We start from the raw sequence: 14,948 nt of genomic DNA on the forward strand, positions 1-14,948 counted from the left end.
TGTATATGTCTATGAGGTCAAGTTGGTTGATTGTGGCATTTAGATCTTCCGTGTCTTTTTTGAGCTTCTTTCTGATTGTCCTGTCCTTCACCGAAAGTGGTGTTTTGAACTCTCCTACTATTATTGTGGAGCTATCTCACTTTTCAACGCTAATAGAGTTTGTTTTATGTATCTTGCAGCCCTGTCATTGGGTGCATAAATATTTAATATGGTTATATCTTCTTGGTTTATTGTCCCTTTCATCATTATATAGTGTCCTTCCTTATTCTTTCTGATGGATTTAACTTTAAAGTCTATTTTGTCAGAAATTAATATTTGCCACTCCTGCTCTTTTTTGATTGTTGTTTGCTTGATATATTTATTCCATCCTTTGAGTTTTAGTTCGTTTGTGTCTCTAAGTCTAAGGTGTGTCTCTTGTAGGCAGCATATAGATGGATCTTGTTTTTTAATCCATTCTGCCACTCTCTGTCTCTTTATTGGTGCATTTAGTCCATTTACATTCAGGGTAATTATGGATAGGTAGGAATTTAGTGCTATCATTTTGATGTCTTTTTTTATGTGTTGATAGTTTCTTTTTCCCAGTTGATTTTATGTGCTGAGTAGGTTTTCTTTATATATTGTCCTTTCCTCATATTTGTTTTTGTTGATTTTGTTTCTGCTGAGTCTGTATTTTTCCCTTGTGTTTTATTTTGATGAGTAGGATAGTTTGTCTCCTTTGTGGTTACCTTATTATTTACCCCTGTTTTTCTAAATTTAAAACTTTTATTTCTTTGTATCGCCGTATCTTCCTCTCCATATGTAAGGTCTATGATTACATTTCTTATTCCCTCTTTATTATTTTAATCTTGTCTTCTTTTATATAATAACATCACCATTACCCTGTGTTGGGCTTTTTTTTTTTTTATATATAATCTTGCTTTGTTTTTTGGATTTCCCTTTCTGGGTTAACTTGTGGTTGCTCTGCCCAGTGTTCTAGTCTTGGGTTGATACCTATTATTATAGATTTTCTAACCAAAGAACTCCCTTTAGTATTTCTTGTAGTTTCGGTTTGGTTTTTATGAATTTCCTCAACTTGTGTTTATCTGAAAATGTCTTAATTTCACCTTCATATTTAAGAGACAGTTTTGGTGGATATTTGATTCCTGGCAGGCAATTTTTTTCCTTCAATTTTTCTAAATATGTCATCCTACAGCCTTCTTTCCTGCATGGTTTCTGCCGAGTAGTCCGAGCTTATTCTTATTGGCTCTCCTTTGTAGGTGACTTTTCTTTTATCCCTCGCTGCTCTTATAATTGTCTCTTTATCTTTGGCTTCGGCAAGCTTGATTATAATATGTCTTGGTGACTTTCATTTAAGATCTACCTTATGTGGAGTTCGATGAGCATCTTGGATAGATATCTTCTCATCTTTCACAATATCAGGGAAGTTTTCTGCCAACAAATCCTCAACAATTTTCTCTTAATTTTCTGTTATCCCTCCCTGTTTTGGTACCCCAATCACTCGTAGGTTTTTTCTCTTGATAGAGTCCCACATGACTCTTAAGGTTTCTTCATTTTTTTTAATTCTTTTATCTGATTTTTCTTCAAGTATATTAGTGCCAAGTGATTTATCTTCGAGTTCAGAAATTCTAGCTTCTACTTGCTCAATTCTGCTCCTCTGACTTTCTATTAAGTTTTCTAATTCGGTAATTTTATTGTTAATCTTCTGAATTTCTGGTTGCTGTCTATGGATTTTTCTAGCTCATTAAACTTTTCGTTATGTTCCCGAATAATCTTTCTGATTTCTTCAGTTGCTTTATCTGTGTGTTCCTTGGCTTGTTCTGCTTATTGCCTCATTTCCTTCCTGATGTCTTGAAGGCTTCTATATATTAAACTTTTGTATTCTGCATCTAATAATTCCAGGAATGCACTTTCATCTAGAAGATCCCTGGATTCTTTGTTTTGAGAGCCTGTTGAGGTGATCATGGCCTGTTTCTTTTTGTGACTTGATACTGACTGTTATCTCTGAGCCATCTGGAAGTTATTGCATTAGTTTATGCTTGCTTACTGTGTCACAGGTGCTTGCTTTTTTTTGTTTTGGTATACCCCTATGAGTTGCTTGAGTGAGCTACCTTGATTATTTTCACCTTTGGAGCTCTGGTGTCCTATCCCCAGCTGGCTAGAGCTGTTATCAGGTATATCAGTCTAGGAGTCCATTCAGTTTTCTTGTATGAACTCAGCTCAGGTTTCCACATAGTTGATATCAAGTGTTTGGTACAGGCCTGTCCTACAGTCTTAGAGAGGCAGGGGTGATTGGCGTATATACCCGTATCTGACTGCAGCAGGGGGTCACTCTCTGAACAAGGCAGGGGGCTGAGAACCGATCCCCAAGTGTCTCTGAGGAAAACACATCTCTGTTTCCTAGAGCGTGCTGGTGGCTGGGCTCTGCAGAAAGACCATGGGCACCCAAAGTTTTTGTTGTAAGGACTGGGAGGTACCAGTTATCCCTGGACCCCTGTCACGGGTGGCTGGGCGACCCAAGTGGAGCCACCAGTCCTTAGGTCCCTGTTGTGGGTAGGTGAGGACCTTGTTTAATAGGCAAAGCAATGTCAAATGTCAAACACCCACCTCTCCACCGCACCGCTGAAATGGTTGGAGTTTGCCAACAATGGCCTACTCTCCTGAAATAGGCCCACACGGGTCCATGCAGAAGGGAAAGATGCTCAAGGTCCATGGACAGTTTATGCCTGGACAGGAGCAGCTTCTGTCCTGAGCTCCCCTGGTTAATGGAGCTAGCAAATTATCTTTTCCCCCCAGTTGCAAATTTTTTCCTTCCCCAAGGCTGGTAGGATGGTTCTAGGTGCTCACCAGGGTCTATCTCAGGCCCAGGGATTCAGCCACTGAAGCTGGCTTTGGGCTGGGGGGGGGCGCTGTAAAATATACGCAAGAACTTAACTTGCCTAGAGCACCATTCTCCTCAGGTTCCGGAGGTGTGAGTAGGTTGTGTGGCTGGCTGCTTCTCCCTGAGGAAACTGCGATCAAACACTAGTACCAGCCCGCCACCACCGCCGCTCCAGGAATGGTGCCTGAGGGCTCCCTGCGATTCAGGTCTGGTAACTCCTCTCCACTTCTGAATGGTATCTTCCTCCCCCTCCCCTCGGTTTGTTGTCTAAGCTTGCCTTTGATGCTCAGGGCTCCCAGCTTGTCACGAATATACTCGTTTCACTTGTTTTTTCTGATCTTTGTTGTAAAGAGGGCTCAATGGAAGCATTGGCCTATTCCACCATCTTGGCTCCACCCCTCTTTTCTTTTTTTTTAGTTGTACTTTAGATGACGTTTACCGAACAACCTAGTTAGTACATATTAAACAGTTAGTACACATATTGTTTTATGACATTGTTTCATAACCCCACGATGTGTCAACACTCTCCTTCTCAATCTTGAGTTCCCTTTTACAAGCTTTCCTGTTCCCTCTTGCTTTCTAGTCCTTGTCCTTGGGTTGGTGTGTCCCTTTAATCTTCTTTTGTTTTATGGGACTAATATTCGGCTGAAGGGTGAACCTCAGGAGTGACTTCATTACTGAGCTAAAGAGGTGTCTGGAACCATACTCTTGAGGTTTCTTCAGTCTTTGTCAGACCAGCAAGCCTGGTCTTTTTTTGTGAGTTAGAATGTTGTTCTACATTTTCCTACAGCTCTGTCTGGGACCCTCTATTGTGATCCCTGTCAGAGCAGTCAGTGATGGTAGCTGGTCACCATCTAGTTATAGTGGACTCAGTCTGGTGGAGGCCGTGGTAGATACGGTCTATTAGTCTTTTGGACTAATATTCCTTTGTATCTTTAGTTTTCTTCATTCTCCCTTGCTCCCGAAGGGGTGAGACCAATGTTGTATCTTAGATGGCTTTTAAGGCTTTTAGGGCTCCAGACACTACTCACCAAAGTAGAATGTAGAACATTTTCTTTAAAAACTGTGTTATGCCAGCTGAGGTAGGTGTTCCCTGAGACCATGGTCCCCACATCACTCAGCCCAGCAATTCCATCCTTCAGGAGTTTGGATGTGTCTTGTCTTCTACAAATTGTCTTCTACAAATTGTGCTGGCTTCCCCGGTATTGTCTACTGTCTTTCCCTCACCAAAGTGGTCTCATATAATATTTGTCTTGTGATTGACTTATTTCACTCAGCGTAGTGCCCGCTAGATTCATCCATGTTATCAGATGCTTCACAGATTCATCATTGTTCTTTATTGTTGCATAATACTTCATTGTGTGTATGTATCATAGTTTGTTTATCCATTCATCTGTTGATGGGCATCTAGGTTGTTTCCATCTGTTTGCTATTGTGAATGTGCTGCAATGAACATGGATATGCATATGTCTATTGACATATGCATGAGAGATATCGGTGTGTAATTTTCTTTTGTTGTGGTATCTTTGGCTTTGGTATCAGGGTTATGCTGGCTTCATAGAGTGAATTTGGAAGTATCCCTTCCTTTTCTATGTTCTGAAATATTTGGGTAGTACTTTTGGAAGTTCTTCTCTGAATGTTTGATAGAATTCTCCAGTGAAGGCACCTGGACTAAGTCTTTTTCGTGTTCAGAGTTTTTTTTTTTTTTTTTTTCCACCTGTTCAGTCTCTTCTCTTGTTATGGGTCGGTTCAGATTTTCATCAATTTGTGTTAGTTTGGGTAGGTAGTGTGTTTCTAGAAATTTGTCCATTTCCTCTAGGTTTTCAAAGTTGTAGGAGTATAGTTTTTCATAATACTCTGTTATGATTCTTTGTATTTCTGTTGGGTCTGTTATAATTTCCCCCATTTCATTTCTTATTTGGGTTATTTGCACCCTCTCCTGTTTTTCTTTTGTCAGTTTGGCCAGGGGTTTGTCAATTTTGTTGATCCTTTCAAAGAACCAATTTTTGGTTTTGTTGATTCTATTATTTTTCTATACTCTATTTCATTTATTTCTGGTCTGGTCTTTATTATTTCCTTTCTTCTGGTGGCTGTAGGCTTCTTTTGCTGTTCTCTTTCTATTCGTTCAAGCTGTGTAGCTAATGTTTTGATTTTGTCCCTTTTTTCTTTTTTGATGTGTGCATCTATTGCTATAAATTGACCTCTGAGGACTGCCTTTGCTGTGTCCCAAAGGTTTTGGTATGATGTGTTTTCATTCCTGTTTGATTCTAGGAATTTTTTTATTTCATCTCTGATTTCTTCTATTACCCAGTGATTTGTAAGGTGGTTGTTATTCAGTTTCCTTGTAACTGACTCTTTTTCCTTGCTCTTCCTGTTGTTAATTTCTACCTTGATGGTGTTGTGGTCAGAGAAGATACTTTGCATTATCTCAATGTTTTGGATTTTGTTGAGGGTAGCTCTGTGGCCTAAGATGTGGTCTATTCTGGACAGCATTTCACATGGATTGGAAAAGAATGTGTACTTTGCAGCTATTGGGTGGAGTGTTCTATATATGTCTGTGAGGTCCATTTCACTGATTGTGCCCTTTAGCTCTTCTGTTGAGTTTTTTTTAGATGTTCTGTCCTTTTCTGAGAGTGGTGAGTTGAAGTCTCCTACTATTATTGTGGAACTGTCAATTTCTCTTTTCAGTGCTGTTACAGTTTGTTTTACGTATTTTGGAGCCCTACCGTTCGGTGCATAGGTGTTTATTATGATCATGTCTTTATGATGGATCATCCCTTTAATCATTATATAGTGCCCTTCTTTGTCTTTTATGGTGGATTTTGTTTTAAAGTCTATTTTATTTGAGATTAGTGTTGTCACTCCTGCTCTTTTTTGGTAGCTGTTAGCTTGATATATTTTTTTACAACCTTTGATTTTTTAATAAATTACTTCTTTGTTTCTAAGGTGTGTCTCTTGTAGACAACATATTGATAGATCCTGGTTTTTTTTATTTAATCTGTTCTGTCACTCTTTGTCTCTTTATGGGTGCATTTATGCCATTTACTTTCAGTGTAATTATTGATAGGTGTGAGTTTATTGCTGTCATTTCATAGTGTTCTTTTGTTGTTGTTGTTGCTGACTTTTTCTTTGTCCCTCTTACTCTCCTGTGCAGAATTCCTTTTGTTTATGACTTTTTTTCATTTCTTTTGTTTTTGTAGATTTTGTTTTTACTGAGACTTTATGGACTTTATGTTTTTCTTCTTTTTTTAGATGAGTAGGTTTGTTAACTTTCTTTGTGGTTATCTTGAAATTTACCCTTATTTTCCTAGGTTTGAACCAATCTATTATTACTTGGTATCTCCTTGTCTTCCTCTCCATTAGAAAGTTCTATACCTACACCATTTAATTGTTCTGACATTTTTGTCATTTACAGATTAACCTCTCTGGTTCCCCGCTGTACTTCTTTTGGTTTTTGATAGTCCTTGAGAGTTCATTTTCTTAGTTGTTATCTGGCTGGTGCAATCTTGCATCCTAGATTTAGGCTGTGGTCTGATGTTTGTTCTTAAACCGAAGGGCTGCCTTTAATAATTCTTGTAAGCTTGGTTTGGTTTTTACATAGTCTCTGAATTTCTGTTTATCTAGAAATGTAATAATTTCACCGTCATATTTGAAAGAGAGTTTTTAGGATATATTATTATTGGTTGGCAACTTTTTTCTTTCAAAGTTTTATATATGTCATCCCATTGTCTTATTCCTTGCATGGTTTCTGTCAAATAACCAGAGCTTAGTCTTATTGTTTCTCCTCTGAATATGACTTTTTGTTTTTCTTGAGCTGCTCTCAGGATTCTTTTGTTGTCCCTGCTTTTAGCAAGTGTAATTATGATATGCCTTGGCGATTTTATTCTGGGATCTATCCTATACAGGGTGCATGGAGCTTCTTAGATGGTCACCTTTTCATCCTTCATGATATTAGGGAAGTGTTCCGCCAGGAATTCTTCAATGATCCTCTCTGTGTTTTCCATTTTCTACCCGTGTTCTGGAAGTGTGATTACTTGCAAATTTTTGCTTTTGATTATATCCCACGTAATTCTCAGGGTTTCTTCAGTTTTCTTACTTCTTTTTTTCTGGTTTTTCCTCAAACAGAGTTGAATCCAAGTGTTTGTCTTCAACTTTGCTAATCCTGTCTTCCATCGTTTCAAACCTGCTCCTCATCCCTTCCATGACACTGCCCATTTCTGAAATCTTGTTGTTTATATTTTGGATTTCTAGTCTTTGTTTTTGTATGGTTTCTAGTTGTGAATTTATTTTGGCATTTTGTTCCTGTATTAGTTTCCTGAATTCCTCCATTTTTTTTTTCTGTATTTTCCATGAATTTGTCTATTTTTCCTTCATTTTTGTCTGCTTTGTGCTTCAACTCTTGGATAGCTCCGAATATTAGAGATTTGAGTTCCCTGTCAGGTAGGTCTAGTGCCTTTTCTTCTACTGGAAAGTCATCTGGTGTTTTATTTTGGACGCCTACTGGAACCATCCTGTCTTTTTTTTTTTTAATGTGTTTTGATATTGTCTGCTGTCTTTGGGACATTCAGTAGTTCTTTTCTTCATTTATTGATTGTACATTTATTTGTTTCATCCTGCTTTTTTGTTTTATTTGGTTACGTCTGAGCAGGCAGGCTATACGTTCTTTGTTATTTGGTCATCTGTGGGCACAATACTTTTCACCTCGTTTTTCAATGGGCAGGGCTAGTTGTTCAGCTGTGGTGCAGCAGGGCAGGTCTAGCTAAAGGGGAGGAGCTGGGATAGGTTGTTTGTGTCATATATTAGGGTCATTATGGTAGGCTGGAAGTCAGTGCAGGGCAGGTTATGATAGGACATGCCTGTGTTCCTCAGGGGTGTGACGTTCAGGGCACAATGCAGATAGACAAGTAGGAGGGGGGAGATTGTGATGTGTGGAGCTAAGTTGGGTATGGGAAAGATGAGAGAGAAATAGGAGCCAAAAACAAACAAAGAAGTGCTACAGGAGCTTGCCACTGGAGTGCAAAAATAAGAAACCAAAAAATAAAGAAAAACAAAAGGGGAAAAAAAAAAGAAAAGAGAAATAAATAAATAAAAATTAGAAAGAGAGAAAAAAAAAGGCTCTAGGGATCCCACCAGTAAAGCTGCGAAGATCAGGAAAGTGGCTTCCAGGCTGCACAGTATAGCCTGGCTAGAAGGGGTAGGGATGTCACACAGCACCAGGCATTCAGGAGACAGGAAAAGAAGGTAAGTATAGAGAGACGAGAAACTGAGAAATGAAGAAAGATGAAAAGGAAAAAAGAAATGCCCCAGGGAGCCCACTGGTGGGACTGTGCGGGCTGGGGAAGTGGCTCCCAAACCACACTGTACAGCCTGGCTAGAAGGGGCTCCCAACCCTTGAAAAGAAAAAAGAAAACAAACAAACAAAACAAAGCCAAAAAAAATCCCCAGGAATCCCACTAGCGTGGCAGTGGGCAGGGAAAGCTGTTCTACCGTTGAGCAGTGCTTTCCAACCTTTCAAGAAGAAGCAAAGATGGCATACGGAGCCAGGTATTCAAGAAGGGTGGGGAGGGTGGTGAGAGGCACGGAAGAAACAAAAAGAAGCAGTAAAAAGCAACACAAGCAACAAACAAATGGCATTCCAGGAGCCAGCCGGTGCGGGCAGGGCGAATCCAAAGAACAAGGGGCCGAAGCCAGTGCCTCTTGACCAAGAGACTGCAGCTGGCAGGAAGCAGAGGAGGCTGAGCAGCAGGAGGGAGAAGGATGGAGGGTGGGAAAGTGTATATCGCTGTTTACCGGGTGTTCTGTCTCCTGCTGCGAGATCCTGGAAGCTGCTTTCCAGTATTCCCTGTTCTCTGTTGTGGGCGGGGTGAATCCAAGTGGCATGGATCCTGCACTTCTTGGCCAGCTGAGCAACCATAGCCAGCTATGGAGCAGGGGAGGTTGAGCAGAGGGGAGAAGGAGGTGGGGTGGGAAAGCATATATCACTGGTTACCAGGTGTTCTGTCTCCTGCTGGGAGCTCCATGAAGCTGCCTTCTGGTAGTCCCTGTCCACCAATCTCCAACAGGAGTACAAGATGGCAAATCCGTGCTGCATTAGTTGATAGAAGACCTCCACATGTATCTCTCCTCACTCTCTTTTCTCTGTCAGTTTCTTATTCTATTTGGCGCTCTTCATTTGACACTTAGAGTTCAAGGATTGACGTTTGTCTCTGTTTTACTTAGTTTTTTTGGTCTTTGCTGTGGAGGAATGACATGGTGCTTCTGTCTAAAGCACCATTTTGGCTGGAAGCCCTCAAAAACCCATTTTCTAAAAGCACTCTCAGGGAATTCTGAGGCTGGATGTCCACTGACCACACAAGCAGAGTACATTTCTGTTGCTCCAAACATTTTTCTCTTCAGAAACTGGACTGGGGTGACTTGTGATGTCTGTTTAGGCTAATTCAGGCCAAGTTCAGTCAATTTCATTTTAAATTTTTTTATAGTACTTTAGATGAAGGTTTACAGAACAAACTAGTTTCTCCTTAAACAGTACACACATTGTTCTATGACATTTGTTAACAACCCCATGACATGTCAACACTCTCCCTTTTCAACCTTGTGTTCCCTGTTACTAGCTTTTTGTTCCCTTTTGCCTCCTAGTCCCTGCGCCTGGACTGGTGTGCCCCTAGATTTATTCTGGTTTGAAAGTCTCACTCAGCACTCATAGTAGTTAAGAAAATAGCATCTAGATCTGAGACGGAGAGGACTCTAAACATCCTGTATGGAGCTCTGGTGGCACAGTGGTTAAGAATTCAGTTGCTGACCAAAAGGCCAGAAGTTCAAATCCACCAGCTGCTCCTTGGAAACCCTATGGGGCAGTTCTACTCTGTCCTACAGGGTCACTATGAGTCAGAATTGACTCAATGGCAATGTGTATACCCATTTTGCACAAAGAAACCTGTGTTTGGGGAGGATATGGGCTTTCAGTTAGATTATAAGAGGCTTTAAGGGTCCTAATTCTCAGCGCAATGTATTCTACTTATCCCCATATCCAAAAGCTATTGTGTCTTTTGAAGATACAGGCTACACAGCCTTTCAGCATGAGGGGCACTCAGTAAGTTTTGTTGGCCAACCAACCACTTTGTAGACCTAGATAACTCTAAGTAAGAATGAGCAAATGAGCAGCACTTGTATGTTTCCCTATAGCATCACTCCTCAAAGTGTGGTCTCAGAACCAACAGCATCAGCACCACCTGGCCACTTGTTAGGATCACAGAGTCTCAGGCCCCACCCAGACCTACTGAATCAGAATATATTTTTAAAAGCTACTCAAGGAATTTATATGCAAATTAAAATCTGAGAAGCACTACTTTATAACACAAACTTGACAAAATTCATTTTCTTACTTAATGAGGTAGTATTATCATAATGATTCCTATTTTGCATGAAACATACTCTTCCTTCCTCCTTTTCTTGCTGTCACATAATGGCCCCATAAAAACAGCATTCCACAGAGTGAAGATAAATCCCCACATGCTAGAGGGTGGCCATGCTGCCCCAAGAAGTGCCCAGGATCTGTCTTACTCATAAAAACCTTGAGAATTACTCACCTTCCCAGCATACTGTCTTTTCTTTGTGAAATGGCCCCTTCACTTTGTGGGGGGTCAGCAGATTCTAAGTTGACTAGCATTCATGGATGCCACCTTATCAGGAGATTTCAAAGCATCTGGCTGGTGTATACCACCCGGTGTGATTTGGGACCTGGTTACTCTCTCCAAGGAAAGGGGGCGAGTGACCTGCCTAAACCTCCTGTCAGGCCCTGCAGATAACGGATTCATATGGTTAAATCCAATTGGGTTTAATTACTGCAGCAAATACTCCACAGAACATTTTGAAAGAATAATGAAGTCTTAATCGCAGGAAGTCAGAATCGCAATCCTGCCGTATTTATTCTTTGCAGAAAAGGTGAGGTAAGACTGAAAAGTCGTTTTGGTGTATGGGATTTTATTTTTGTTTATTCCCTGAAAATACTTAGGTTGGTCAACTGGCATAATTTCAATAAAAACCAGTTGCCATTGAGTCTACTCCAAATCATGGCAACTCCATGTGTGTCAGAGTAGAATTGTGCTCCCAAAGGATTCAATGGCTGATTTTTCAGTAATCGATCACTAGGCTTTCCTTCCAAGGTGTCTTTGGGTGAACTCAAATCTCCAACATTTTGGTTAGCAGTGAAGTGGGTTAACCATTTATGTCACCCAGAGACTCCTACAGTTTTCAATAAGCGAGGCTATTTTTATCTTTCTCAGACTTTTTGAAATAAATCATCTCAAATCGCACCCTCTCCCTGCCCTCTTACACTTTCCCTTTCTGCTCCGCACACATGGTGAATCATGACTTGGTTGGGTGAGCATCCATTGGATCAGAAGATGCTTTGACAGAATTTTGGGGAAAGTTGTATTTATTTAAAGAGTTTTTATTGTCCTATAAACTAATTTGGCCTTAAGTCTTGGGGCACAAAAAGGAATCGAGCAGCAGGTTTATAAGAAATGAAATGTTTTTTCCTTTCTTGGCCTTTGTGTTGGTTGAGTTTTCACAGGAGCCTGTTGTTTTGAGGAAAATCAGAACATCTATGTTTCAAGACCAAGAATCTGTTCTCTTTGCTCTAACAACAGGAGTGAGTTAAGGGACGTGTATTGATCCGTAGTGTTTCAAGAATGTGTAATGAAAGCAAGGGAAATATTGCAGTCCCAGGTAATTTTTGACCATGAATTCAAATTTTGCAAGTATGTAACAGTAAAGTCTCCAGAATGCCACAAAAAGTCAGACATTAAGTCCATAAAGCTGTTCTGGTAACCATGGCTCTACCATGTGGGACTAACCATAGCATTTATTTTATTTTGGCAAACATTTATTTTGGCAAACACTTATGCCCCACTGTAAATATACTTTGAAATTGAATCTACTTTTTTGTATTCAATTTTGTATTAAAGGGCTTAATGTTCACTTATTCATTTCACAAGATGAGAGAATCTCTGAAGACTTATACCCAGTTGTATCAGCACTGGCATGGAAAAAGAGCCAGAACTGAAACGATAAACAGTTTGTGCTCAGAAGGCTTGCATACAGCATTGTCTTGAAAAACAATTAAAATAATTACTGATTTACTTTGGTGAGCCCGCCCCCAGTGCCATCCAGTCGATTCCGACTCATAGCGACCCTATAGGCCAGAGTAGAAACTGCCCCATAGAGTTTCCAAGGAGTGCCTGGCAGATTCGAACGAGAAAGACAATACACAATATAAGGGAAGTCAGCACAACTTGACTAAGGTAAAATCATAGTAACTTCCTGGGCACATCCAGACCGCTTGGGGGAGCCAATTACTGGAGGTGAGGGCTGAGGATCATTGCTTCAGGTGACATCTAGATCAATTGGCATAACATAGTTCATAAAGAAAATGTTCTACATACTACTTTGGTGAATAGCATCTGGAGTCTTAAAAGCTGCCGGCAGCCATCTAAGGTACATCCATTGGTCCCATCCCATCTGGAGCAAAGGAGAATGAAGAAAACCAAAGACACAAGGAAAACATTACTCCAAAGTACTGATGGGCCACATGAACCACAACTCCCACCAGCCTGAATACAGAAATACTAGATGGTACCTGGATACCACCACCAACCGATCTGACAGGGGTCACAGTCAGAGAAGGAGAAAAATGTAGAACGAAATTCAAATTCACAAATAAAGATCAGGCTTGCTAGTCTGACAGAGGCTGGAGGAACCTCCAAGACTATGGCACCTAGACACCCTGCTAACTCAGAACTGAAGCTACTCTCGAAGTCGACCTTTCAGCCAAAGATTAGACAGGCCTATAAAACAAACAATAACACACATGAAGAACATGCTTCTTAGTTCAATCAAGTATATGAGACCAAATGGGCAACACCTGCCCAAAAGCAAAGATCAGAAGGGAGGAAGGGACAGGAAACCTGGATGAATGGACACAGGGAACCTGGGGTATAAAGGGAAAGGAGGGTAGTGCTGACGCTTTGCAGAAATTGCAACCAATGTCACAAAAAAATTTGTGTATAAATTTTTTAATGAGAAGCACTATAAACTTTCAAATAAAGCACAATAAATTTAAATAATAATAATAATCACCGATTTCCCCTAAAACGTATCTTTAGTTTGACCTTTGGAGTCTTGTTTCTGGAAAATGTCTGAATTCTTCAAAAGAGCACAATGCCCAAGGCAAAATGGTCTTGTTAGTTTATATAGACCTTTGTTTGACTCAAAGAGGACTTTTAGAAAGCAGTTTCTTCAAGACTCAAGGTTCAAAGGGACATCTAAGGGCAAATGCCTTTAGTGGATCACCCCAACTTCATGGAACCCAGGAATCTGGATTCCAGGAGAACTAAAATGGTTTTTCAGTATTGTTTACTGGAAAAGGCATTTCTACATACTAAGAAATTAAGATGTTGTCCATACTAACATATGCTAAAATCATTGCCACTTTTTATTATATTATTGATCATGACAAATCTTTTTAACATATCACAATTGATTAATGTGCTGGGGTGTTTCACATGTATTCTCTCAGTTAATCCTAAAAATATTCAAATAAGAAAAGGTAATGATATCCCCTTCTTACTGAATGGTCTAAACAAGTTAAAGTGACTTGGTCACAAATACACTAAGTCAGAACACAAGCAGAGAATTCTTTCCTCAAATGCCAGGCCCTTTGGCCAGGATGGTGTCTTGTATCTTTGACTTGAATTCAAACTGTATTTGCATGGCTTTTCCTATTCCTTCTCCTAAGGATGAGAGTATATTCTTGTCCCTGGTTCTACAGTTTCTTGATTATTTTTGTCTGTTTGTTTCCTCCCAGAAGGTCAGGGCTTTGTGAGTGAGGACGAGTACCTGGAGATCTCTAACATCAAACGTGACCAGTCTGGGGAGTACGAATGCAGCGCCTTGAATGATGTTGCTGCTCCCGATGTGCGGAAAGTAAAAATCACTGTAAACTGTGAGTTGACTCGCTGTCAGGGAGATCCAGGGAAAGAGGGTACAGAAATACAGGGAACAAGCTGACAATGGTAAAGCCATTTGCTGAAAGGCCCAAGTTGCTGCCAACAGAATAGCTTTTTATCAGACTGCTTTGCCCTATCAATTGCCCCATTGCCATTTGCCCCTAGAATCTTTCTGTGGTTTTCAGTGCTTTCAGCTGTTGGGAAGATTTATTAACTTTGAATTGGTATGAAAGCTTGGGGAAGATGGCCAAAGCTGATGCAATATCTCTAAATAAGAAGTTCTTTTCCTAAAATAAATGACTATTTAATTGGGAGGAAGAGGTGTCCCAAGAAGTCCACTCACATTGGAATACTCTGCAAGTTTATTTTTCTTTTCCCCACAGACCCCCCCTATATCTCAAAGGCCAAGAACACTGGTGTCTCAGTTGGTCAAAAGGGCATCTTGAGCTGCGAGGCCTCTGCAGTACCCATGGCTGAATTCCAGTGGTTCAAGGAAGATACCAGGTACCTTGGAAATGGAACTAGGGCAGCTCTGAGCACAGTTGATAAACTTTTCCTCTCATGAAAGGGGATGACAAAATAAAGGAGAGAGAGAGAAGGCAAAACCAGAATCCATTACAACCTCCTTTGTAACAGGGTCTCCTTTTAGATCCAGAAAAAAATAAATAAATAGAAAGGAGCTGGGAATTGACTTTGTTTTCTAATCCAAGACACTGATCTTGTACACATGTGTGCACAACAGTCTACACATGGCAGTCTTCAATAACTAACCCATTGCCATCGAGTCGATTCTGACTTATAGTGAGCCTATAGGAAAGAGTAGAACTGCCTCCTAGGGTTTCCAAGGGGTGGCTGGTGGATTTGAACTGCTCAACTTCTGATTAGCAGCCCAGCTTTTAACCACTATGCTACCAGGGCTTCTTTTGATGACTAATAGCCCGTAAACTTAGCCTTTTGAGCATGACCATTCTTTTCTTTCTCCTCTTTATGGAAGCTGTAGTACTTATGGTTTGCATTAGAGGGACTGGGTTAGTTAAAAAGAACTGGTTTTGTGAGGAGGAGGG

The 14,948-nt window shown here is 40.3% G+C and overlaps 1 protein-coding gene across 3 annotated transcripts in view; it reads left to right on the top strand.

The window, feature by feature from the left end:
• The window catches only part of OPCML (opioid binding protein/cell adhesion molecule like), a 775,809-nt gene that overhangs the window by 743,078 nt on the left and 17,783 nt on the right, over positions 1 to 14,948 (top strand). For 2 of the 3 annotated variants that reach the window (XM_010597116.3, XM_003417406.4), the window contains exons 4-5: positions 13,743 to 13,880; positions 14,268 to 14,388. In XM_010597116.3, coding sequence (XP_010595418.1) covers positions 13,743 to 13,880; positions 14,268 to 14,388 — 259 coding nt within the window. The remainder of the gene's footprint in view (positions 1 to 13,742; positions 13,881 to 14,267; positions 14,389 to 14,948) is intronic. The other variant, XM_010597117.3, reaches the window with a different exon arrangement.

The sequence above is a fragment of the Loxodonta africana genome, chromosome 15 (assembly GCF_030014295.1).
Source record: "Loxodonta africana isolate mLoxAfr1 chromosome 15, mLoxAfr1.hap2, whole genome shotgun sequence".
Lineage (NCBI taxonomy): Eukaryota > Metazoa > Chordata > Mammalia > Proboscidea > Elephantidae > Loxodonta > Loxodonta africana.